This window comes from Schistocerca nitens, chromosome 1, assembly GCF_023898315.1.
Source record: "Schistocerca nitens isolate TAMUIC-IGC-003100 chromosome 1, iqSchNite1.1, whole genome shotgun sequence".
NCBI lineage: Eukaryota > Metazoa > Arthropoda > Insecta > Orthoptera > Acrididae > Schistocerca > Schistocerca nitens.
Genome location: NC_064614.1, coordinates 32,332,658 through 32,359,038, shown reverse-complemented (window position 1 = coordinate 32,359,038; position 26,381 = coordinate 32,332,658). Strand labels below are relative to the sequence as shown.

Genomic DNA, 26,381 nt, shown 5'->3' with positions numbered 1-26,381 from the left:
GGCGGCTAGAGTTGGGGTGCATGGGATGGAGGTGACCATAAACGTAATGACTTCCACAATATGGAAAATAATGATGACTAAATTGTGTAGTAATTTATTGAATTGTTGTACTGAAAATCTAGGCATATCAGTGTAATCATGGCAATAAGCTGCTTGTCTTGCTGTTTTAGTAACGGTTTTATTGTAAAAACTGTAGAAGTTAATGTCAGCATTGTAAATGAAAAATATCACACAAACGTTTACAAATTAACAATTTGGAGACCAAGCCAGAGCATAGCTTGGGTCACAACTTTGTGTTGAAAAGACTATGTCCGAGTATAAGTCAGACTGCGATTTTCTCAATGTATGGGTCACCTCTTGCTCGAAAACTGGACTCATTTTGTACAAGAACAATGTGTGGGTGTCTTGCAGGCTGCCCCTTGATGTGCTGCCTTCTGTTGTCAGTTTCTAGAATTATTTTGAATGAAACAGTAGCAAAATTAACAGCTGCTGTCATGAATCGCTGAGTCTATATAACCAAACTGACATAATTTTGTATGTGTACATCTTAGATTTTACAGTTTGTTGTAGTTCTGCAACAAAAATGTCATATTTGTGGGTGAGCAAGAAATTCTGGAAGCTCAAGAGGAAGAATTTGCTCAATAACTCATCTCAAACTTTTTTTGTGGGATTGATACGTATATTTTCTGTCACCATTATTTTAAAATTTTGTAATCCAAAAAACTGAAGTCAGTATAAAAAATAAATCATGAAGCTTGGCCCTTTTTAGTATTTATTACCCTTGAAGATACTTTGATTACATATATACCAGTAATGCTTTAAATAATGGCAAAAATAGCTGGTATCCGAGGCCCAATATTCTTCCAATTGGCTGATTTCCGAAGTGTTTATAACTCTTGAACACATAACAAGATCTTTACAATCAAGGTGTTGGGCACTAACAGAGATCATTAAGTACGATCACTGAAGGTCACACTTCAATATCTATTTTATATAATGAATTATACCATGCTTTATATAGTTTTAAAGAAGCAAATGAGTCAAAATATCAGTTCCTCCACATTACACACAAGATGAATGCAGTATGACATTCCTAGTACATTTCACTTTTTATCCATGTGTTATATGTTTAATTTATAAACCAGTTTCTTGTCCAATTAATTAAATATTAATGTGTTCTCTAATAAGGACACAGATCACTTTAAAGTGGTACTTTATACGTAAAGTCTGATATCACAACTGAATAGGGTGCAAAGAGATGCTTATATTGATCAAGCCATCTTTATTGTTGCTCATGTATTAATGATGTTTATGTATTATTAATGTTGAGCACATGTATGAAAAAGTCATATTTAAATTATTTGTGGCTAATTTGTTAGATTTAACATAGTGTGTAGGCTGAGGAGGCTCAACAGAGTAAGATGTTTCATTATGTCTGCGAATTGTTTATATTTTAAATGGTGGCCCATTTTGTTTATAGCTGTCAATTTTGGCTGGCTCAGAGAAGGCATAAAGGGCAAGTGAAGGGTCACTTCCGTTTATTCTGTTCAGATCTGTCACTGCAGTAACTTGCATGTTAGAGGTCTGTTCATATGGTTGCGAAGTTGTTAAGTGATGGGTTCCAGGCAGCAAGTGCCTGAGCAATACTTTAACTTTTGGTTGAACTCAGTAAAATTCCAGGTTGAGTTGGACTTATTATCTGGGAGCCAGCAGGTACTCTTAACATTCCACGAGTGTCTGTCATTGCTGCATTTAAGTGTAATTATGAGTTATCCTGTTAGAAAATTATCCATTATTACAGGAGTTTAGATATTATTTATTTATTTTATTTATCCATTCGTTGACAATAAATATTGTATGGATGTTGTCAAGCCATTTCAAAGAAATTGACACAAACAATATATACGTAAAAAAGTACAAAACAAAATAATACAATGAGGTTAATAATAATACAATGAAAGTAATATAGCCTATATACACCCCTGCTTGTTATTTTAAATGCATAGTTTTTCATAAGGCTTTAGTTTTGTCCTCCCTAAACGGCAAGTCCTTATATACACCACACTGCTTAAGTATATATTTACATCAAACAACAGCTGTCCTTTAAGTATGTAAATGTAATGAATGATTAGGTAATGAATGATTAGGTACATATTGAGTATTTTCCATTTTGCCTTTATAAATATCATCAGAAAAAATTTATTGACCTACATAGTCATTTACACAATAAAAACATTGTTCTACTAGAAATTTTTTAAATTCTGTTTTAAATTTGTTATCATCTTCTAACTGCCTGATGTTGACTGACAGTGTGTTGTACAGTTTTTCACCGATATGGCTCACATGCCTTTGTGTATTCGTTCTTTTTGTTCACTGAGTATGGAGTGCTGCGCTATTACGGGTATTGTAGTTATGGAAGTCGGCATTTGTCTGAAAATCTGCAATGTCGGTCCTGACATACAATACACATTTGTATATGTATAATGATGGTATAGTAAGTATTCTAAGCTTTTTGAATATGGGTTTGCAGTGTGTCTGTGGATGACTGTGAGTTATTATTCGGATGGCCCTCTTCTGCAACAAAAAAATTTGTTTTAGGCGCCCTGTTGTGGAATGCCAAAATATTATTCCGTATGTGGCAAGAGATTGAAAATAGCCAAAATATGCCATTCTGGCACCCTCTGAGGTACAAACATTTGCAATAATTCTGAGAGCAAAACAGGCTGAATTAAGTTTCTGTGCAAGTTTTATTACTTGGTCATTAAAATTTAAGTTTTCATCCACATGAATCCCCAGCAATTTTGTGGATGTCACTCTGTCTAAGGCTTTGTCACCCCACACCAGATCGAGATTTACATTTTGACATCTTTTCCCAAACTGCATACAATTTGTTTTATTTACATTCAATGTCAACCTGTTTGCATTGAGCCATATGTTAGTTGCTATTGCAAACTTTCAATATTTGTGAACAGTTTAGCAAAATGGGATTTTGTATTCCCACACCACACCAGTGACTCAGTTAATTTTGGGGTATCTGCTACCACATTGTTTCACACATAAGCAGTATTTACTGCATTTGTTTATTATTATTATGATTGTTATTATTATTATTATTTTTTTACTTTTTGCTTGTGTGCATATCTTATAGAACTACCATTTCAAATATTTGTGTATTTAACTAGATGAATAAACTATCAGTTTCAAAAATCTAAATCCTTTGGTGTAGCCTATCATCATCATTTATCCAAAAGAGTACAACCTTTTATCACATTTATTTATTTTATTAATTATTAAACTTGCCAAACTTGACAATTTAAACTGCATGATCACTTATTATAGCAATATTTGCAGCAAGTTTAGCTGTTGGGCACAAAGCAGATGATGTACAATTTGATCTTATGATGATAGCAAGCATCTAAAAAAAGTTCATGCATTTTCCCCACAGTGTGTGGCATTATTGAGACATACAGTCACACCTACCTTTGCAATTTATAATTGTACTTCTCATGAATGAATGTATTTTTTCTGGACTGTAGTAATTTCTAAATGTTGTATTCTATATCAGATGTAACTTATAACATGCTTATTGTAATGTGTGTAAGGCAAAGGAGGGCATGATGGTCATAATCATGCCATCTTAAATAAATAATAAATAAACAAAGAAGTATGAAAAGTAGGCTGAGTCCCATCAAAAAGAATGATGAGTACAGAAGGCATCAAACCATGAACTCCAAAAACATGTGGAGAATATAAGTGACACAGACTGGAAAAGAGGGATTGCCATTTGTGGTCACATGACATGTACGAGACCAGGAAGGACATCTATACGCGTGTTAGCCTACTTTCAAGACAAGAAAACCCAAAGGGGCATGGTTTGCAGAAGACAAAAAAGGTCTAAAAGAACTGGAAATTTCTCCTAAAGATATACAGAAGAGTGATAATCTTAAGCAAAAATTATATACACACAAACCTTTCCTGGAAAAGCCAAACCTGAACACAGGGAACGTATGGACCCAAGAGAGAACAGAACAATAGTGGAAATGGATGCAAGAGCATTGGGTGGCAGTTAAAGCTCAGAAAAAGAGATAGCTCAGTTGACATGATCCCTAGGTGGCCAAAACAAAGAAAGAACAAGAAATAAACAAGGAAAATCAAGTAGTGTACACTATGCTGACTGAATAAAAATACAGAAACTTTTAAAATATCATTTATTAAATTTTTATTCATTTAAAAATACATAAAATTGAACATGTAAATTTTTAAATCTGTACATAATTTCAGTCTCCAAAAGTATATGACATGATCCCATAAAATACGGATTTTTGTCAGTAGTTTCTCATAAAATATTTCCTAGCACAGTGGCTTTAAAATTTGTAATGTTGTCATGCTGATCAACACGTTTCCCCCAAAATAATTTTCTGAATAGTTACACTGTAAATGTCATTAGGAAATTTTTTTATGCACATGAGTGACTTCTCTTGCTTCACAGAATGATACACTTTATTTATTTATTTTCCTTTCTGGGAATACGCATCACTGTAAATGATCGATTTCAGTTTTCACGCCTGAGGGTAAAAGAAGAAAAGTGTTGTTTGTGAATGATACAGCTGTGTATCACTCCATGCAGATGATAGCATTCTGAAACATGGAGTCTCCTTGATAGTTGGCAAACTCAGACATGAATTATGTGTTGCAGCCTCTCTTGTCTTTTCTGTTGATGAAATCTGAAAATGTGAAAGAAACAAATTGACAGTTTATTAAAATATATGCAAATACAGAACTGATGTCAAAAGTATGAATTAAAACAAACTAGTGTAAATTAAACCACTTTGTTTTTGAACAAAAATCATTATCAGAGTAACATGTACATAAATTATCTCAAACTTGGTAGCACAATTTTGTTCTTCTGTATTGAATGTCTTGATTAGTTTGTCTATGTGCTGAATTTAGCTTGTTATCAAGCTGTATATACCCAAGGACATTATTCAATGTTTCATTTAATGACTGATCAAAAAAAACATTTCTAAATGTTTTTTACACTGTAAATATAAGACTAAATGAGCGTAAGATTTAAACTGTTTGATGTGAGCATTATGCTGCAGTGGAAATATTAGCAGTGAATGACAAGAGACCCGGGAAACGTTATCAGTGGTTTAAAAAATTACAAAGTAGTGTGGAAAGTACAAGTAATATGGTGAAGTCTGATACAGTTACTAGTAAATCACAGAATTTATAGTCTCAAGATGAGATTGTAATCCTTGCTTAAGATGTCAAATATGCTATAAACACATGAAAATACTAACTTAGGGGCCCAGGCATATCACAAATTTAGAAGCAGATACAAGGATGATCCACAAACAAACTGCAAATGAAATTTGAACTGAAACACCATAGTGTTGTCCCACAGGAAATCTTTGACAAAAGGTGAGAGGAAGGCTCTTAAAGATTTATGTGTAGCTGACATAGGAAACACTAATATTGTCATGAGTACAGAGTGTTACTGAAGCAAAATTTTGAATATTTTTAATGGAAGGACAGAACAAAAAGTTTAAGAAAGACCCAACAGCCAGTGCAATGAAGAAAACAAATACTCTGATAAAGTTCTGTACGTCACTTCGAAAACAAGGTAACGAAACCTAAATGAGGACTAAGGCTGTGTGTCCCAGGCTTTATGGTCTACCCAAAATTCAAAAAATTAATATTCCTCTGGGGCCAATTGTTAGTACAATCAAGGCCAATTGTTAGTGCCCTCAAGTGACAACTTGTTTGTGTTATGCAGTAGCGAAGATGAAAAAGTGCTCACAGCTTTTAAGGTATGTGTAAGTAGTGGGGAGCAGGTGTGGTAATTACAGTGAAAAATTATCACTCACACTCCTGTAATTTACTATGAATACTTTTATTCTCGCAGCATATATACAATGCATGTAGCTTAGGACGGGTACTGCAGGGAACTGATCTGACAAAGATGCAGTTTTTCATGCTGTGTTCAGGCAGCGATATTATTGGGGGGTTGAGCCATTGGGTCCAGTTCCCCACAGAGTGCCCCCTCCGCCCCCCTCCCCTACGTCATGATGCATTGTCCTGCTGGCAATGGCAAAGGCCGACATATTGTAGTCCACCAGGTGCCTCGGTGGTCGTAAAAGGGCGGCCGGTCTGTGACGTCAGGGGTGTTACCGATGCTGTGGTGTCAGTGTTTGTTGAGGTGTTGCTGGCTGGTAGTGTGTTGTCCGGTGTGTCAGTTGTCATTATGAAGTGCTCCAGGATCAACTTGAGCAGTTAGCCACCTGAAGAATGAGTGGATTTCAAACCAGCTGTGTCGATTGAAGGCGGAAGGCGTATGGAGTGCTCTAATGACCTTGATATCATGCTGTAGGCTGACTGTATAGTGTCAAATTTGGCTATAACCACGAATGATGAGTCCTGCAGTGTTATGGAAATGTCTCCTGAGAGGTAGTCTTGCAGGTCTAGGTTGACTGTAAAGTGGCTTGAAGGGCCTGGAGCTGGGGCCAGTGGAGGGGAAACACCAGGTGTGTCCACTAAAGTCCACGATGGTTTTAGGCGGTTCAGTGACTCTGTTGGTGTTTTTCCAGCTGGCAAAATGTTAAAAGTGTTTGGCCCTGTTTTCAACACCTTGTACGGGCCACTGTATGAAGGTTGGAAGGCGGGTTTTACGGTGTCAGTCCCGAGCATGACATGTGTGCACGATTGGAGGTCCTTGTGCACAAAGATGGTCAATCTGATGTGGAGGGATGGTGATGGGATGAGGACGTGGTGGATGTGGTCCCTGTCACGTTTTACTAGGTCTGGCAGGTTGACGTTAATGGGGTCAGTGGTTTGTGATATGAACTCTGCTGGGAGGGTGGTTGGTTCCCCATAGAGCACCTCTGCCAGCAAGGTGTCCAGATCTTCTTTGTAGGCAGCTTGTGTGCCTAGCAGCACCCAGAGGAGGGCCTCCATTCACTCCTGGTTGTGGCATATGAGTGCTGTCTGAGGGTGCGGTGCCACCGTTCCGCAAGTCCATTGAATTGAGGATAGTAGTCCATTACATGGAACCGTTGCCGACTCAAACTGCCGGCTCTAGTCAGTTGTCAGGGAGTCTGGACAACCAACAGGTGTAATCCGTAGTGTGATAAAAGCTTGTGACAGTGTTGGCCGAGATATCAGAGTAGCATCAAATAGATGCACAAAGAAATTGTTTGTAGTGATTCCAGGCGATGAAGCACCATCGTGGGGCATATTCTGTGTGGCGTGACATTTGTATGCCATGGTGATCAGTAGTGTGCTGACACAAGTATAACTCAGTATTTCACGGTGCAGTTGAAAGGAAAATAATGGGGTCACCACAATTACAATAATAAATAATCACTCGCACTCCAGTCACTTGCTATGAATACTTTTATTCTTGCAGTGTATAAACAATGCATGTAGCATAGAGTGCGTACTACAGAGGACTGATCTGGCAAAGATATAGTTGTTCTTGCTGCGATAAGCCAGTGATATTATTGAGGGTTAGAGCCAATGGTTCTACGTCCCCACATATGTATTTTTAGAGCTCACATTTAGTTTTCTACAAATGATCACTCTGGACATATCCCTGAATATTTGGTCCTTCCTCCTGAGACCCATGTCATTTTATAGAAAAAGTTGAAGGGTTGACTTTGGCTCCTGAAGATGTTTTTGTAAATTTTGACATAATGTCTCTATTTATTATGATTACAGTTAATGAAGTGATAGTCTATAAAGCAGATGTTTTTGCATAGGATTTGGCTGCTCTTTTTAGATATTGCCTCATTTTGAGCCAGTTCCAATAGGATGATGAATTCTATGAGCAAGTCAGTGGTGTTGCAATGGGCAATACATTAGGTCCTGCAGTTGTCAATTTTTATATGGAAAAATTTGAACAGTCAACTCTAGAAAAATCAAACACATTCTCAATGGCACTTTTTGGGAATGGTACATATATAGTTTGATCACATGGCAAAAAGCTTTAGAGGAATTCTTTCATTATCTAAATAATATAAATTCAAACATGCAGTTTACTATCAACATGGAAAATTACAACAAAATATCTTTTTTGGATGGTTTGCTTGTGAGATAGGCTAATGTAACATAACATTTTTACAAAGCCACACATACAAACAGATATTTACATAAGGAGTCCAACCATCATCCTTGGCAAAAGAGACCTGTTAGCAAACATCTTATTGACAGAGCCAAGGTATTTGAACACCAAAATATTTACAAGCCAAATTAAAACATCTGAATTAGGCTTTCGAGGAACATATCAACATATCTACTCAGTAAAAGAGGTAAATAGGGTTCTACATCACAAAAGCAGTACTCTGAAAGAAAAGAGTGAAAAACAAGAAAGAAGGGTTTCCCTCTCTTATTTTACAAGAAAAACTGATCAGACTGGTAAGTTTTTATAGAAACATAACATGAGATCAGTTTCTGACTAACAAAGAAATTGTGGCAACACTTTGACATTCTTTACCATGTGAGTTTAGTGCGATCGTATCACTGAAATATTAGAGCATAATCTTTCAAGTGTGAAAGTAATAAAAGTTATTCTGAACAACTGTGTATTATCCTATAGTTTGGGCATACTAGAAAGTCACCACAGTGGTGACCGCGCGAAGAAGACATAACAACACAGACACCAAGTAAGGAATAATGACTGCACTGACAACAGTAGCAGGAAACAGTTTCGAGCAGGAACAAAGTACATCGCCTGCTGCAAGCTCCTCCTCAGGAGAACATAGAAGTACGCCTATAGGCCAAGGAAATGTCAAACTCCCTGCTTTCTGGACAACAAGGCCACAGCTGTGATTCACACAGGCGGAATGTATATTTCATCAACGCAAGGTAGCCTGTGATACTGATAAGTTCAACATTCAGGTTTCAAGTCTAGCCTTGGAAGTGATAGAAGAAGATAGCTTGTCACAATGAAGTTAAGCAGTGTTAAAAAAGGCCCTAATACAATGCTACACTTTACCGACAGAACTACGTCTTCAAAAAGTCTTCACTGAAAAATGTGTGTAACACAAGCTTTTGTCGCAAATCCTTAGGTCATTACGTGCATTGGTGGGCCCAGATTTGCTGCCAGAACAATCTTTACAGGTACTGTGGCTACATAAACTGCCAGCCAACATCCACGCTATCATCGCCGTACAAACAGATGTACCGTTAATGACATCAGCGAAGAAGGCAGACACCATTGCAAATAATTTAAGAGAATCCTCTGCTTGGGCAACAGTCAATACAAACCACAATAGAAGCATGTGAGTATACAGCAATAAAGAGTCAGACACTGTGGATTTTGGTGCAGGCATTACTTCCTCTCATCACCAGCACACATTACAAGAATCCACCATGGAACAGTTGATAGCACAAGTGGCAAAACTTAACATCTAAGTCGCCAAGCACCAACAACATTTACAAAGCCAACACTGGAAAATACGCAGGAATAACATTCCTCAAAGCAAGTCAGAACCTTGGTGCTGGTATCACAAATGCTTCCACGATTCTGCTCGTCAATGTACCCAACCCCGCAGCTTCCCAAACTTTGGAGACGGACATTAATGGGTGTGAATGTTTGTCATCAATTTCTTAAGTGCCCGGAGACAGGAGAAAAACGAAATGGTGCTAAGAAAATGATATCTATGATTAGCAAATGGGACAGACTATTCATCCAATGCCTTACATCTGGAGAGAAGTTTCTGATTGATAAAGGTTCAGAGGCTAGCGTGTATCCTAGAAGAAATAGTGACATCCAAAGAACTATGTCACATCACCTGCTCACTGCAGTGAGAAACAATTGGCATTACATCTCGAACCTGATTTCAAACTGGTATGGACTTTCATAATAGCAGATGTACCAGACCCTATTATTGGTGCAGACTTCTTGTGCAAATATTGCCTTATGCCATACCTTGTCAATCGACGATTGGTTCCAATACGCAAGAAAGAAACATTGCCTCCCCTCACTTCTGCATCAGGGCAAATTCAGTGCAAAGTGCTCGGTCATTCTAACACTTTCTCCATGCCAGAACACATCGATACAAATTCGTGCTTACAACAATGCGGGATGCACATGTGTGGGCCATGCAAGAAGAAGTTTCTCAAATGAAACGATTCATTTGTTGTAGGCAATATGACAACATAAAAGGAGGACGCATATTTTCACAGCATACTTCAACACTTTTCAGCAATCACTCCCCTGGCGAACACCACCAGGAAGTACTTTCATGAGACACAGCATCACATCCACACGAAGCCCGGCCAACCAGTTGCATTCCGTCCAAGACGTCTGTCTCCAGAGAAACTACTTGTGGCACAAGCAGAGTTTGATCGACTTTGGTGACAGGTATAGTAACTAAGTCAGACAGTGCGTGGGCTTCAACCTCTCACATGGTTCGCAAAAAAGACAATTCTTGGAGGATATGTGGTGATTATAGGGCATTCAATTCTCGAACAATTCTGGATTGGTATCCTGTTCCCAATGTGATGGATTTCAATTATAATATTGGCAATGCTACCATCTTCAGTGTGATAGACTGTGAAAAAGCATACTTACAAATTCCAATGGCACGCAGATGTTCAAAAAACTGCAGTAATCACACCGTTTGAATTGTTTGAATACAACTTTGTGCCATTTGGTCTTAGGAACCTTGGCCAAAACTTGGTAGCGGTTTATGCATGAAGTGCTACGAGAGCTGCCATTTGTTTTTTGCTACATGGACGATGTTTTAGTTTTCTCCTGATCAATGGAAGAACACAAAGAACACCTGCAACTGCTTTTACAGTGTTTTGAACGCTATGGCATCTTAGTCAACAAGGCAAAGTGTGCATTGCGCAAACAGGCAGTCAAATTTCTCGGGTATGTGGTCTCGGCAGCAGGTCTGTCACTGCTGCCTGAATGTGTGGAGGCAGTTTAACGGATGCCCCTCCCAATAACATACAAAGGACTTTGTTGATTCCTCGGCATGCTCAACTACTACCACTGCCATTTATCTCACCTAGCGACAGTATGAGACCACTCACGGCTCCACTCATAGGAAAAAATATTACAGGAAACCATGTAATATCATGGACATCAGAGGCTGAACCAGCATTCCATAGATTAAAGGAACATTTGTCACAAGCGACTTTGCTGGCTCACCTAAGAGTACATTCATCCTTGGCGATTATTGTCGATGCAAGCCAGACAGCTGTAGGAACGGTACTGCAACAGGAACTTAGTGGTAAATGGCAGCCACTCGCTATTTTTTCAAGACCCTTGGACCAAAGGCAGCAAAAGAGGAGTGCTCTCGACTGCAAACCGTTAGCCATGTACCTTGCAGTCAAGCACTTCCGTTCATTGACAGAGGGGCAAAATTTCACCATTATCACAGACCATAAACTGCTAGCGGCCATCTTCCAGCGTGACACAGACCCAGCTTCACCATGGCAATGTAGACAGATAGAATACATCATGCAGTTCACATTGGATATACGTCACATAGCAGGGAAGAAGAACCTGGTCTCAGACTGCTTATCATGCAACTGTGCTAGTTTCAATGCCGTACAATGGTCAGAGATAGCAACAACACAACAATATGATCCTTTCCTGTGCAGTCTCCTACAGTGCCAGTCAATGGCATTACAGCTTAAATGCATTTTGACTCTGAATGCACCAGAAGGAATTTGGTGTGATGTGAAGAAAGGAAGAATACCACAAAGAGATCTTCAAGGCCTTACATGATCTTTCTCACCCTGGAATCTGAGTAACAGCAAGACTAGTATCTGCCATAGTAGTGAGGCCAGGGATACAGAAAGACTGCCACGACTGGACACACGATTGCTTAATGTGTCAGCACAATAAAATCAGTGGGCATGTTTTTGCATCAATTTCCAGCACCGTCAGCAAGGTTTATGCACATTCATGTCGACGTTGTGGGACCATTTCCACAAGCTGGAGGCCACCAGTATTTACTTACGGTCATCGATCGTTTCACTAGATGGCCAGAGGCCGCCATCTTAACAGACATCTCAGCCGAGTAAGTAGCAAAAGCATTGATATGCTCCTGGTTCTCTCGGTTCGGTGTACCACACGACATTACCACTGATCAGGACAGACAGTTTGAGAGCCAGCTTTTCAAGGAACTATTGCAGTAATGTGGCTGCAACAATTTTTGTACAACTAGTTATCATCCAGCTAGTGACGGGATGGTGGAGCGTTTTCACCGCACTCTCAAAACTGCTCTAATGTGTAGTATGTCTGACTGGCTCAAAGCACTGCCTCTGGTCCTCCTTGGATTACGAACAATCGTGAAAGAAGATTTACAGTGCTTGCCCATGCAATTAGTTTATGGCGAAGAGTTGAGAGTCACAGGGGAATTAACCGCGCCGCAATCCTCTTTATTGGCCACTTCAGAGCTTTACACACAGTTTGCACAACAACTTAGCAGCAGAATGCGAAAACTCCAGCCTACCAACCGTGTCATGCATGGGGAACAAAAGGTGTTTGTGCATAAAGACTTGACACAAACATCTCATGTGTGGCTCAGAGATGATGCAGTATGCCCACCGCTTGTTTCTCCATACTGTGCTCCCTCCCGAGTGATAGAGAGAGGTGAACACTGGTTCAGAATCAAGAAGAATGGCAATCAAGAAACAGTGTCCATTGAGTGCCTCAAACCCACGTACATCGATGTGGACACTCCCAGCACTCAACCCATGGTGTCAGGTTCACCCAACGAGGAACCCATCATGGTGATGCCAGAGAACATGGAAAAAAAAAAAAAAAAAAACAGAAACACACACAGAGGAACAGGAAGAACAGGATCGGGTTCCAACAGTGGTTACAAGAGCAGGTAGGCAAGTGAAGTGTAAATTCCCTGACATACCAGGAGCACCCGGTTTAAAAAAAAAGGGGGGGCTGATGTGGCAACACTTTGACATTCTTTGCCACGTGAGTTTAGCACGATCGTATTGCTGACATATTAGAGCATAATCTTTGCCGCTCTGCTGTTGGCATAGTGACTTAGAGTTGTTTATGTTTATCATTGTGTTTTCGAGTGTGAAAGTAATAAATGTTATTCCGAACAACTGTGTATTATTCTATAGTTCGGGCATACTAGAAAGTCGCCACAAAATTATGTCTAGCTCTCAGATATGTGAAAGAAGATTGCCCTCCTCTGTTGGCATGTAAGGTATATGGAATTCCATTTACACAGGGTAAGGTCTACATTGTAACCACAAAGGAATGAGTGAATACACATTTGAAGGAACACAAAATTCTTTACTGACTAAGGAAAGTAAGAAAATGAGTTGTAGCAGGGCATTTTCTTCAGTCAGGAAAGAATGAATTTGAAGTTTTCGAAAACCAAGTATAAACTATTACCCACAACTGTACAGAGAAGTCATTAAAATATATAAACATGGGGACAATTTTAACAGAAAAGAAGAAGCCATCAATCTCAGTGATATATGAACAGTAACTCTACAGATCATATAGTTCTTTCTTTGAACGATGACAATTTGATATTTAAGTTTTTTCTTTGATAAGGATTATCTTTGATAATCATGTGTAACCTTAGGTCATATGTAACCAAATGATTCCAAAAAGTTGTACTTCATAATTCAACCAATGTAATCTGGGGATGTAATTCAGACTGGGGAGAAATCATATATGGGGTTCCCCAAGACTCCCTATTGTTCCTCATATATGTAAATGATCTTCTGTCTAATATACAACCAGCAGAATATTTATTATTATTTATTTACTTATTGCAGGTAACACTAGTATTGTTATCAGTCCAAGCATACATACAGAAACAGAAGAATGGTGAGCAATCTTCTTAAAAGTATCATTGGTTTTCTGCAAATGGTACTAACTTCTGCACATCTAGGGGTACTACCAATGATAAGCATAACACATGGTGATAAAATAATAAATAGCCTGCAGATTTCAAAATTCTTAGGTGTCCATATTGATGAGAATTTAAACTGGAAAAAGCACATTTTAGAACTCCTAAAACAACTTATTTCAGATACATTTGCACTTAGGATCATTCCAAATTTTGAGGAGAGACAAATCAGTAAGTTGACATTTTGCATATTTTCATTCAATAATGTCATATGGAATAATATTTTGGGGTAAGTCGTCTTTAAGAAAGAAAGTCTTTGTTGCTCGAAAACAGGCTGTAAGAATAATATGTGGTGCTACCCACGATCATTTTGTAAACATCTGTTTAAGGAGTTGGGCATTCTGATTACGGCTTTGTAGTATATTATTCCCTCCTGAAGTTTGTAGTAAATAATCCACTACAGTTCAAAGTGAACAATGACATACATAACTACAATACCAGAAGGAAAAGTGACATTCATTGCTGCACATTATAGTTTTCTTTAGCACAGAAAGAGATACACAATGCTGCAATAAAAATATTGATCACTTACCCTATGATACAAAATGTCTGACAGACAGCAAAATAAAATTTCTGTTATTGTAATGCGTAAAAGGTAGGAATTACTAACTTACAAATGTCTTCTTGCCTTCTTTGTTTAAAAGATTAATAAATAAAATGAAAGCTTAGAAATGTTTAGCACGTGACCATATTTGATAATTAATTTGCAATGTGAATGTAAAATGACTCATTCCATAATTAACTATCAAGCTCCATTTTTATGATATTTGTACTGCTCTTGACATTTGACCTGTTAATTGGAGAGACACAGCAGGGCCTGCAACCCTGGACAAAATTTCAGGAACAAAAAGTTCCTTAGGCCACAACTACACAACCTGGAAGATCCAGTATCAATTAAGACAATTGGATGTGAAAGCCCTCAGTGTGTCATAAATTCACAGTGTGATGGTTTGGGGAACCACTGTATACAACGTGAAATTTATCCTCCTGCACATTAAGAGCTATCTGAACATTTATTTTATTTTATTTACACTCCTGGAAATGGAAAAAAGAACACATTGACACCGGTGTGTCAGACCCACCATACTTGCTCCAGACACTGCGAGAGGGCTGTACAAGCAATGATCACACGCACGGCACAGCGGACACACCAGGAACCGCGGTGTTGGCCGTCGAATGGCGCTAGCTGCGCAGCATTTGTGCACCGCCACCGTCAGTGTCAGCCAGTTTGCCGTGACATACGGAGCTCCATCGCAGTCTTTAACACTGGTAGCATGCCGCGACAGCGTGGACGTGAACCGTATGTGCAGTTGACGGACTTTGAGCGAGGGCGTATAGTGGGCATGCGGGAGGCCGGGTGGATGTACCGCCGAATTGCTCAACACGTGGGGCGTGAGGTCTCCACAGTACATCGATGTTGTCGCCAGTGGTCGGCGGAAGGTGCACGTGCCCGTCAACCTGGGACCGGACCGCAGCGACGCACGGATGCACGCCAAGACTGTAGGATCCTACGCAGTGCCGTAGGGGACCGCACCGCCACTTCCCAGCAAATTAGGGACACTGTTGCTCCTGGGGTATCGGCGAGGACCATTCGCAACCGTCTCCATGAAGCTGGGCTACGGTCCCGCACACCGATAGGCCGTCTTCCGCTCACTCCCCAACATCGTGCAGCCCGCCTCCAGTGGTGTCGCGACAGGCGTGAATGGAGGGACGAATGGAGACGTGTCGTCTTCAGCGATGAGAGTCGCTTCTGCCTTGGTGCCAATGATGGTCGTATGCGTGTTTGGCGCCGTGCAGGTGAGCGCCACAATCAGGACTGCATACGACCGAGGCACACAGGGCCAACACCCGGCATCATGGTGTGGGGAGTGATCTCCTACACTGGCCGTACACCACTGGTGATCGTCGAGGGGACACTGAATAGTGCACGGTACATCGAAACCGTCATCGAACCCATCGTTCTACCATTCCTAGACCGGCAAGGGAACTTGCTGTTCCAACAGTACAATGCACGTCCGCATGTATCCCGTACCACCCAACGTGCTCTAGAAGGTGTAAGTCAACTACCCTGGCCAGCAAGATCTCCAGATCTGTCCCCCATTGAGCATGTTTGGGACTGGATGAAGCGTCGTCTCACGCGGTCTGCACGTCCAGCACGAACGCTGGTCCAACTGAGGCGCCAGGTGGAAATGGCATGGCAAGCCGTTCCACAGGACTACATCCAGCATCTCTACGATCGTCTCCATGGGAGAATAGCAGCCTGCATTGCTGCGAAAGGTGGATATACACTGCACTAGTGCCGACATTGTGCATGCTCTGTTGCCTGTGTCTATGTGCCTGTGGTTCTGTCAGTGTGATCATGTGATGTATCTGACCCCAGGAATGTGTCAATAAAGTTTCCCCTTCCTGGGACAATGAATTCACGGTGTTCTTATTTCAATTTCCAGGAGTGTATTTCATTCATGTCCTGCAGACCCATTAGCGATAAATTGCTTGGGTGTAGAACGTGTCATTTACATAGATTTGAGACATTTGTTTATAATAATAGGTTGTACAATGAATAATATATTACATAGAAAAAATGTTTACAAGAATTGTTTTTTGTAAAAAGTTACAAATTACATTGAACAGACTTACAATAGATCAAAATTATTTCACTTATTCTTATACATAAATTCGTCCAGTGAGTAAATGGTTTTACTTAGAAGATACTGTTTAAGTTGATCTTTAAAAGTAGGTGGATCAGTAACTGACATTTTTATTGCCTGAGGGAGAGCATTAAATATTTTTATGCAAGAGTAGTGTACTCCTTTCTGCACCATACTTAGATTCTTTTGCTCAAGATGAAGATCATTTTTTACCCTAGTGTCATAGTTATGATACATGCTGTTCATTTAAAAAAGGGAATGGTTTTTACACAAGAAACACACGAGAGAGAAAAATGTACTGAGATACTGTTGTGAGTATTCTTAGCTCTTGGAAGAGTTTCCTGCAGGAATGTCTGTAATTGACACCACACAGAATCCTAATGACTGTTTTCTGGGCTATGAGGATTTTGTTTGCCTTTGGCTGGTTTCCCCAGAATATAATTCCATAGGCCATCAGGGCATGAAAATAACCAAAATAGGCAGCTTTCAAAGTATTTAAGTCACTGAAGGAAGCAATCGCACAAATAGCGTAATTGCTGAGCTTAGTTTTTTTTTTTTTATATAGGTAAGGGATGTGTAAGGACCAGTTTAGATTGCTATTAACAAGTAGACCCAGGAACTTTGTTGACTCCACTCTTGCTAAATTCCCATCATTGTATTTAACATTAATCTCACCTTCGATATTTTGGCTTGTATGGAATTGAATCAATTGAGTTTTTTCAAAATTTAGTGATAATCCATTAGAGGCAAACCAGTTAAAGGTTTCCTGAAAAATTTCATTTACAGTGATTTCAAGATTAGTATTTGTTGAATTGTCTACCAGAATCGTCGTGTCATTGGCAAACAAAGTAAATTTTATCTTAGCCCTTGTACACACTGGAAGGTCATTTATGAAAATAAGGAAAAGTAGAGGACCCAGAATAGAGCCCTGTGGGACTCCACAGTTTATTGTGCCCCAAGAAGAGGACACTGGTTCTCCATTAGTGTCATTTACCATGACTTTCTGTTTCCGGTTCTTTAAATAGGAGGCAAACCACATCCCTGCTTCTCCAGTTAACCCATAAAATTCTGCCTTTCTCAGAAAAATCTCATGGTTCACACAATCGAACACCTTAGAAAGGTTACAATAAATTCCAGTTGGAGACATTTTATTATTGATTGATTCAAAAATTGCATTGGTGAAAGAATATATTGCATCTTCTGTTGAGATATTTTTCTGGAAACCGAATTGACTTTTATTGAGAATATTGTATTTACTAAGATGTTCAAGAAACCTTCTGTGTACAAGTTTCTCGAGAATCTCGGAGAAACAAGTCAAGAGTGAAATAGGACAATAATTCGTTACTTCATTTCTGTCACCCTTCTTGTACAATGGTTTCACCACTTCATATTTAAGTCTATCAGGGACAATTCCTAGTCTCAGTGGTACATTAAAGTTGTGGCACAGGACTTCACAAATGAAAATGTTTGTGTGTTTCAACACTTTGATGGAAATACCATCAATACCAGTTGAGTTTTTGTTTTTCATGGTCCTTATTATCTTCTTAATTTCCTCAAGAGTGACAGGAGGCATGCTAATCTGGGGTGTTGCACTAAGTGCACTTCTTTGTAAAAGATTCAGAGCCTCATTTATAGAAACATTACACCCTATTTTATCTGCCCCAGTCAAAAAATGCTTGTTGAAAATTTTTGCAACATTTTCACCTTTATCAGTTATATTCCCATTATCTCTGACTTCAATATTTTCTGCATCATTTGAGTAACTACCAGTTTCTCTTTTAATAATACCCCAGATGGTTTTTATTTTATTGCCAGAACTATCTATTTCTGATTTGATGAACATACTTTTTGCCTTTATCAGAACTTTATTTAAGATCTGGCAGTACCTTTTATAATGAGCTGTTATTTCAGGATCATTAGTATTTCTGAGAGAAACATACAGCAGTCTTTTAGTCCTACATGATGTTTTTATTCCTTTTGTGAGCCACTGTTTGCTGGTATGGCTCTGGTACCTGTTCTTTGCAGTTAGAGGGAAGACAGCTTCAAAGTGGCACATAAATTCATTTGTAAATAGGTTAAATTTGTCATTGACTTTCAGTGCTCTATAAATTGGACTCCAGTCAATGAGTTGAAGATAACTGTTGAAGATCATGAGATTTTCATTATTAGTTACCCTAAATGACCTTTTACAGACTTTGTCCTTCTTGTGTGGGCATATATCATTGATAGTTAGCAATTGGCCATCATGGTCTGAAAGACCATTTAGCACTTGTTTTACTGTTGCATTGGTGTTTCTATTCTCATCAATGAAAATATTATCTATAAGACTTGAACAGTAGTCCGTAACCCTTGTGGGGAAGTCTACCATGGGTGTGATGTTGTATGTGTTCATTACATGTAGCAGGTCAGCTCTACTACTATCATAATCTAGCAAGTTAATGTTAAAGTCTCCTAAGACTACAGTATTTTTATTTTTTGAATATATATGGGATAGAAGAGATTTGAGTTGCTTAAAGAACATACATTGCTTCCCTTATGGGGCACTATACACTGTTACTACAATGAGTGACAGGATCTTGGTGCTAATTTCTATACCACAAGCTTCAAAATGCTGATCACAACAGTATTTTGTTAGCTCTAAAGATCAATACATTATATTCTTTTTTACATATATAATTACACCACCCTTCTGCACACTGTTTCTACAAAAGTGAGAGGCAATATGATAGCCATCTAGATTCAGCGTATTGATACCCTCCTTTACATGGTGTTCGGTAAAACAAAGGATATTGGCATTATCAATAGTATTACTGTCACTAATATTCATTGTCAACAGTTCTAGTTTACTTCTTAGCCTCCTTATATTTTGATAGAAAATACACAGTTTGTCACATTTAGTATTGACTTTTTGCAGATGTGGGTTGCTAGGTTTCAAGATGGGTGACTTTTTGCACACACTCATTAGATAATTGATCTTTTGCTGAGTGTCATTTCTGATTGACTTACCTAAGTCATGGTTTTCCCCTTTTTGTTGTGAAACCAGCTGCTACATCAGGGAGATTTTAAAGCCCAAGTTACTCCAGCTCCCAGAAATCTCCACATGTCATGTTTCTGCAGGACGATGCCTGGCAATATGAAGTGAGGAGAATACAACTCTTCTCTGGAGAATGTGGGCACCACTACTTTCCTAGCTTATATATTCCTCTCACATGATACCCATTAAATAATTTGTCATGGTTGTCTAGCAACTCCTGCTGGTGATTGGTGACTTGCATACAAACTGAACTCAGGGAACTCCTTCGGAACATATCTAGGCATTTTTTTGTTCCATGCCATGCCATTTAGATTGTGGTTGCTGCATACTGAATTCTCAGGAGTGATGTACAGTTCTATAAACCTAGACATCTTACTTGTTGCCATCAACCTGATGCATGGCATGTGTCTTTTGTACTGCAGTGTGCAGTCTTCACTGTAGTTGTTTTGTGTGCTTCAATGGTGTAATCTTATCTCCCCCCCCGCCCCCCCCCCCCACCCTTTCCTTCATAGTGCATAGTGTTGAATTGATGTTTCCTTTTGGAGGGGGCTAATTGCATAAAAGCAAACATAAAACTCAAGAGATTAATGTACTCATTCCTGAATGTGTTTCAGTTATTCAGCCAGGTCCAATCATGGAGTTCTCACATTACATTGACAGCATAAATAGACTAAATATCTGTGTGTGAATAATATGTTATTGTGACTAATGTACTAAAACCAATGACACAAATTTTTATGGCTGTGACTGTTGCAACATTCACCAGTCATTTATTTAGATATGATACCACAAAAATATTAGATGCTTACTTGTTAATTCCGATGTCATATCACCTGAGCTTTTTGCAGATAACTACTTCGACATACCTGGCAAGAAGTTTATCTAGTTCACTGGCATCTCTATCACATTCAGCTTCACTTAATTCACGACTGTCTGAAAATCCGCAGGGGGGCTGCAGTTGATAGCTCGAGAAGCTGCTCTCGTCCTCGGCAGAACTGGAGCCTCTCCTAGAAAGAATATTATTTTTTTATAATCTTCTGGGCAAATTAAGAAAATAGGAAATTAGGTGAAGGGATGTCTAGTAAATTACAAAGCTTGAATTTTCCTTGTGGAGCAGAAATTGCAGTAAAATTATTTTATATTTATTATCTCCTAGCATGTATACTGTAGTGTTTAACAGAGGGAAAGCTATTAGGAATAATTAAATAATGAAGAATACAACTTTTAGTTTTTCATGCTAGAAATCAAACATAGTTCCAGTTATTTTGTTATTACTTCCATCTCTTTTTGAAACAGAAAAAGCAATCCTCAGTAGTATTGTGACTGAGATATGACAGAATATTGAGAGTGACTGAAGGACGTGATGAGAGTAGATCAACCAGTCTGATCCACTAAGCAGCAAATCACTGAAAGTGAACAATCAAGACATAACAATGAGGAAACAGATAAGTGTAGACTGTGTGACTCATAAGCAAAGTCCTGCGAACAACTCAAGAGAAAACCAGAAATAGAGCAAAGCTAATATCAAAAACTAGTAGTGCATGTTGTCTTCTTTATTTTATGCCTCCTTTTTCTTCAGCTGCAGTTTTACAAGTTATATCGGTTAATACCATGTTTGGCAACTGTAAAAAAGCCTTATTGATATCAAATGCCTTTATATTTAATTTAGAGAATCTTCTGTGGTCACAATATGGTTTTTCGTATAATTTTGTTTGCTAGGACTATGAACATTTCTCATGCTTTAACTTAGTAATATGAACAGTATTAAATTATTATCATAACTCATGATATTTTTCTTTGTTTCTTAATGGTGTTATACGTAGAACTTTCACTGACATGAAATATATATTCACATTTTTGTGTTATGTAGGTGCACTGCCATCTTGCCATTTCATGCACTTTGTTGTGATACTGTGGGGTGTGCTTGTCTTTTGTTTTGTTTTGGTGGTACTTGGGATCATCTGCTATTTATTTATTTATTTATTTATTTTTTAACGGGGGGTGACATGTGCTTGTTTGTGAGTGTAAATTATTGTTCTACAATGGTACAGTGGTGAGTGATGTAGGGTGAGTGCATTGTCTAGTTTATGTTATATTACTTTTGTAGTGTCCAGGGAAGTTGTTCTTTATGTACTGTATGTTTTAGTTGAAATATGGAGTGGTTGCTAATATTTGCTTGGTAATTTATTATGTGTTTCTTCTCTATTATTGCCATTTGGATTTAGAAGTTCTTTTGTAGGGTTATAGAATCTTACTATTTTCTTGTTTGTTCCTATTAGGGTGGTGGTTTTCGTGTCAGGAGTGTGGTTTATTACACTAGTTTTATTTGTTGTAGGTTAAGGATGTTCCAAATTCTATGTGCAGTTCATTTCTATATTTGATTGTGTACCAGTTTGTCTGTCAAGTTTTGGTATTGTGTCCTTGGTGTGTAGTGTTAGTGTTGTTTTTGTTGTTGTTTGTGTGTGTGTGTGTGGGGGGGGGGGGTTCCTGGATTTGTGTGATATTTTCATTTCTTAGTTATATGTTTTTCTGGACTTTCTCAACTCAGTTTTGTACTTAGGGATTCTTGGTATGCATTATGTTTTGCTATTTGAATAAGTATGTCTAGCTCCTTATTGTAGTTGTGTTTCTCAACTAGTACTGTGTTTAATCCAAGTTTAGAGAAAGAAAAAGCAAGGAAAATAAAGTTCCTTGATATTTTTGGTATAATCTGTTGTTTTTATTGTTTCCTTTTGCATTATTATTATTTTCAGTATAATCACCAAGAGCCTAAATACTCTATATGATAAACACACTTTGCTAAAAACAATAAGAGTAGAAATAAAACCTGCATCATGGCTTACAAACCACCTCAAGCATCTTATGATGGTCAGAGATGCAGCACACAGAACATACAAATGGCACCTGATTTCTGATAACCATCTCAGCTACAAGCAACTATGCAAGTGAGTTATTCAATTTGTGGGAAAGGCAAAACTCAGGTATGCCCACTCGTGAACTGAGGACTTTCACAGACCTACTGTCCTGTGGAAAAATCTACAATGTCTAGGAAGAGGCAAACCTAAATTTGCAGCTGAACCACTAGTCCGTATTGAAGATCTAAGTGACTGTTTCGCCATGCAGACATCTTTACTCAATGAACACATAAGGCCACAAACCAATGACTCCCTTAAAATATCAGTGGTTGATACAAACAAATAATATTGCCTGTAGCTGGTAAGCCATAATACAGTCAGGGAGACCATTGCATGTATTTGTTTGGCAGCTGTAGGACAGGATAATATAGCAGTGCAAATGACCAGTTTCCTCTTCGATCCTCTGCTACTCAAAATAACAGACATTTTCAACCATTCTCTGACTCTCAGCATCTTCCCAACTTCCTGAAAACAGGAAGAATCCAAGAAAGAATATGCTGAACAACCTTCCAACTATAGGGTCATTTGCATTCTGCAGGCATTATTCAAGGCCAGAATGAGATTTTCACTCTGCAGTGGAGTGTGTGCTGATATGAAACTTCCTGGCAGATTAAAACTGTGTGCCAGACTGAGACTTGAACTCAGGACCTTTGCCTTTCACGGGCAAGTGCCCTATCAACTGAGCTACCCAAGCACGAGTCATGACTCATCCCCATAGCTTCAATTCTGCCAGTACCTAGTCTCCTACCTTCCAAGCTTCTGTGAACCTTGTAGAACTAGCATTCCTGGATGAAAGGATATTGCCGAGACATGGCACATCAGCACACACTACACTGCAGAGTGAAAATCTCATTCTGGAAACATCCCATAGGCTGTGGCTAAGCCTAGTGTATGGAACTTGGATAATTTAGAGTCGAGCTGGATTATGGTGACGTGAATGTTGTTTGCCGTGACTCCAAAGTCTGTCTGGATATCTCCATTTCCATGTATGTGCCTATTAGTACTCCTACTAGTTGTATTGGATGTGGATGTATCTTTGCAGTTACACAGTTCTGACGTTGGAGAGTGTTCTGGTTGTGGGTGTGCTTCTGGTAGTGATGATGGTGTGGTTGGCAGGAATGAACAGAGATAGTTTGTATGGCAGCAGTCCAAACCCTTCGATGAACTGACAAAGGCGATATGCTGTCCTTGGGTGTCTACCTTTGCTGCTGGTGTCCACAGTTCTTCTGCTACATAGGAGTGTGTCAAGACTGTTGTTCTTAGCAGTAGCACACAGTGTCCTTTGGTTTCCAGGGGCTCTGTGACCAGAAGAATAAGGAACATTCATGGTTTTCTGCTATGGAGGAGCTGCAGGGCTGGATGGCTGTGGTCCTGTACATGCCCTGGAAACATGTGAGCACTGTTGTTGTGGTGGAGGTTCCCAGTGCTTTAAACATTTGCCACTTAAATGTCCACATCTTGTACTCCGTTTTGTCACTGGAGCATGGTTGGAATGGAGGGTTAAAATGATGCTTTATGTTGTTTGATGTGTAGTACTCACTGAAAACAGTTGCTATGAATTGGACCCATTGTCAGATGCTGTAGTTGTAGAATCTGCACTAGAATAGGAGCTCTGTGGCTTCTGTTGTGATGAATGCCACGCGTACAACATATCTCAACAAGGGAAGTGTCCAGACATCTGCGAGTGAACCAAAGTGATGTTGTTTGGACATGGAGAAGATACAGAGAGACAGGAACTGTCGATGACATGCCTCGCTCAGGCCGCCCAAAGGCTACTACTGCAGTGGATGACTGCTACCTACGGATTATGGCTCGGAGGAATGCTGACAGCAATGCCACCATGTTGAGTAATGCTTTTCGTGCAGCCACAGGACATGGTGTTACAACCAAAACTGTGTGCAAAAGGCTTCATGATGCGCAACTTCACTCCCAATGTCCATGACGAGGTCCATCATTGCAACCATGACACCATGCAGCATGATACAGATGGGCCCAGCAACATGCCGAATGGACCACTCAGGATTGGCATCACATTCTCTTCATCGATGAGTGTCGCATATGCCTTCAACCAGACAATCGTCGGAGACATGTTTGGAGGCAACCCCGTCGGGCTGAACACCTTAGACACACTGTCCAGCGAGTGCAGCAAGGTGGAGGTTCCCTGCTGTTTTGGGGTGGCATTATGTGGGGCCGGCGTATGCTGCTGGTTGTCATGGAAGTAATGGCTGTACGATATGTGAATGCCATCCTCCGACCGATAGTGCAACCATGTCGGCAGCATATTGGCGAGGTATTCGTCTTCATGGATGACAATTTGCACCCACATCATGCACATTTGGTGAATGACTACCTTCAGAATAACGATATCCCTTGACTAGAGTGGCCAGCATGTTCTCCAGACATGAATGCTATTGCACATGCCTGGGATAGACTGAAAAGGGCTGTTTATGGACGACGTGACCCACCAACGACTCTGAGAAATCTACGCCGAATCGCCATTGAGGAGTAGGACAATCTGGACCAACAGTGCCTTGATGAACTTGTGGATAGTATGTCATGATGAATACAGGCATGCATCGATGCAAGAGAATGTGCTACTGGGTATCAGAGGTAACGGTGTATACAGCAGTCTGGACCACCAACTCTGAAGGTCTCACTGTATGGTGGTACAACATGCAATGTGTGGTTTTCATGAGCAATAAAAGGGGCAGAAATGATGTTTACGTTGATCTCTATTCAAATTTTCTGTACAGATTCCGGAACTCTTGGAACCGAGGTGATGCAAAACTTTTTTTCGATGTGTGTAGCTTACAAAGGTTCTCCAGGTATTCCTGGCACTTAGCTCTCATGACAGTTATGTGTACATTATCTAAAAAATGATGACTTCATCATTATCCTCACAGCAGACAAGGGATCTACCACTATGGAACTTGAGCGACAAGAGTATGTAAACGAGGGTCTACGTCAGCTGTCTGACACTTCTACATTCAGCATCTTCATCAAGATCCTGTCCCTGTGATACAAACTGACCTACAGTCTCTCCTTAAAACATTAGGCCCCTCACAAGGACTAACACCTCAATCCATAGAACTTCTTACCCCACACTTCTTCTTAAGACCCACAAACCAAATCGTCCTGGGCATCCCACAACTGCTGACTAAAAGCACCCAAAGAATGTACACTATGTGATCAAAAGTATCCGGATATCTGGCTGAAAATGACTTACAAGTTCATGGTGCCCTCCATCGGTAATGCTGGAATTCACCCTTAGCCTTGATGACAGCTTCCAGGCATACGTTCAGTCAGTTGCTGGAAGGTATCTTGGGGAATGGCAACCCATTCTTCATGGAGTGGTGCATTGAGGAGAGGTATCAATGTTGGTCGGTGAGGCCTGGCATGAAGTCGGTGTTCCAAAACATCCCAAAAGTGTTGCACAGGATTCAGGTCAGGACCCTGTGCAGGCCAGTCCATTACAGGGATGTTATTGTCGTGTAACCACTCTGTCATAGGCCGTGCATTATGAACAGGTGCTCGATCATGTTGAAAGAAGCAATCGCTATCCCCGAATCGCTCTTCAACAGTGGGAAGCAAGAAGGTGCTTAAAACATCAATGTAGGCCTGTGCTGTGATAATGCCATGCAAAACAACAAGGGGTGCAAGCCCCCTCCATGAAAAACATGACCACACCATAACAGCACTGCCCCCAAAATTTACTGTTGGCACTACACAAGCTGGCAGATGACGTTCACTGGGCATTCACCAAACCCGAACCCTGTCATCAGATTGCCACATTGTGTACTGTGATTTGCCACTCCACGCAGCGTTTTTCCACAGTTCGGTCTTCCAATGTTTACACTCTTTACACAAAGTGAGG

At 39.7% G+C, this 26,381-nt stretch overlaps 1 protein-coding gene across 1 annotated transcript in view; it reads right to left on the bottom strand.

Annotated features, from left to right (window-relative positions):
* Window positions 1-4,250: 4,250 nt before the first annotated feature.
* LOC126262686 (Down syndrome cell adhesion molecule-like protein Dscam2) overlaps window positions 4,251-26,381 on the bottom strand; it is a 551,718-nt gene continuing 529,587 nt past the window's right edge. Inside the window, exons 35-36 of the mRNA XM_049959465.1 lie at window positions 20,459-20,599; window positions 4,251-4,724 (exon numbers count right to left, since the gene is read on the bottom strand). Coding sequence (XP_049815422.1) covers window positions 4,673-4,724; window positions 20,459-20,599 — 193 coding nt within the window. The 3' untranslated portion in view covers window positions 4,251-4,672. The remainder of the gene's footprint in view (window positions 4,725-20,458; window positions 20,600-26,381) is intronic.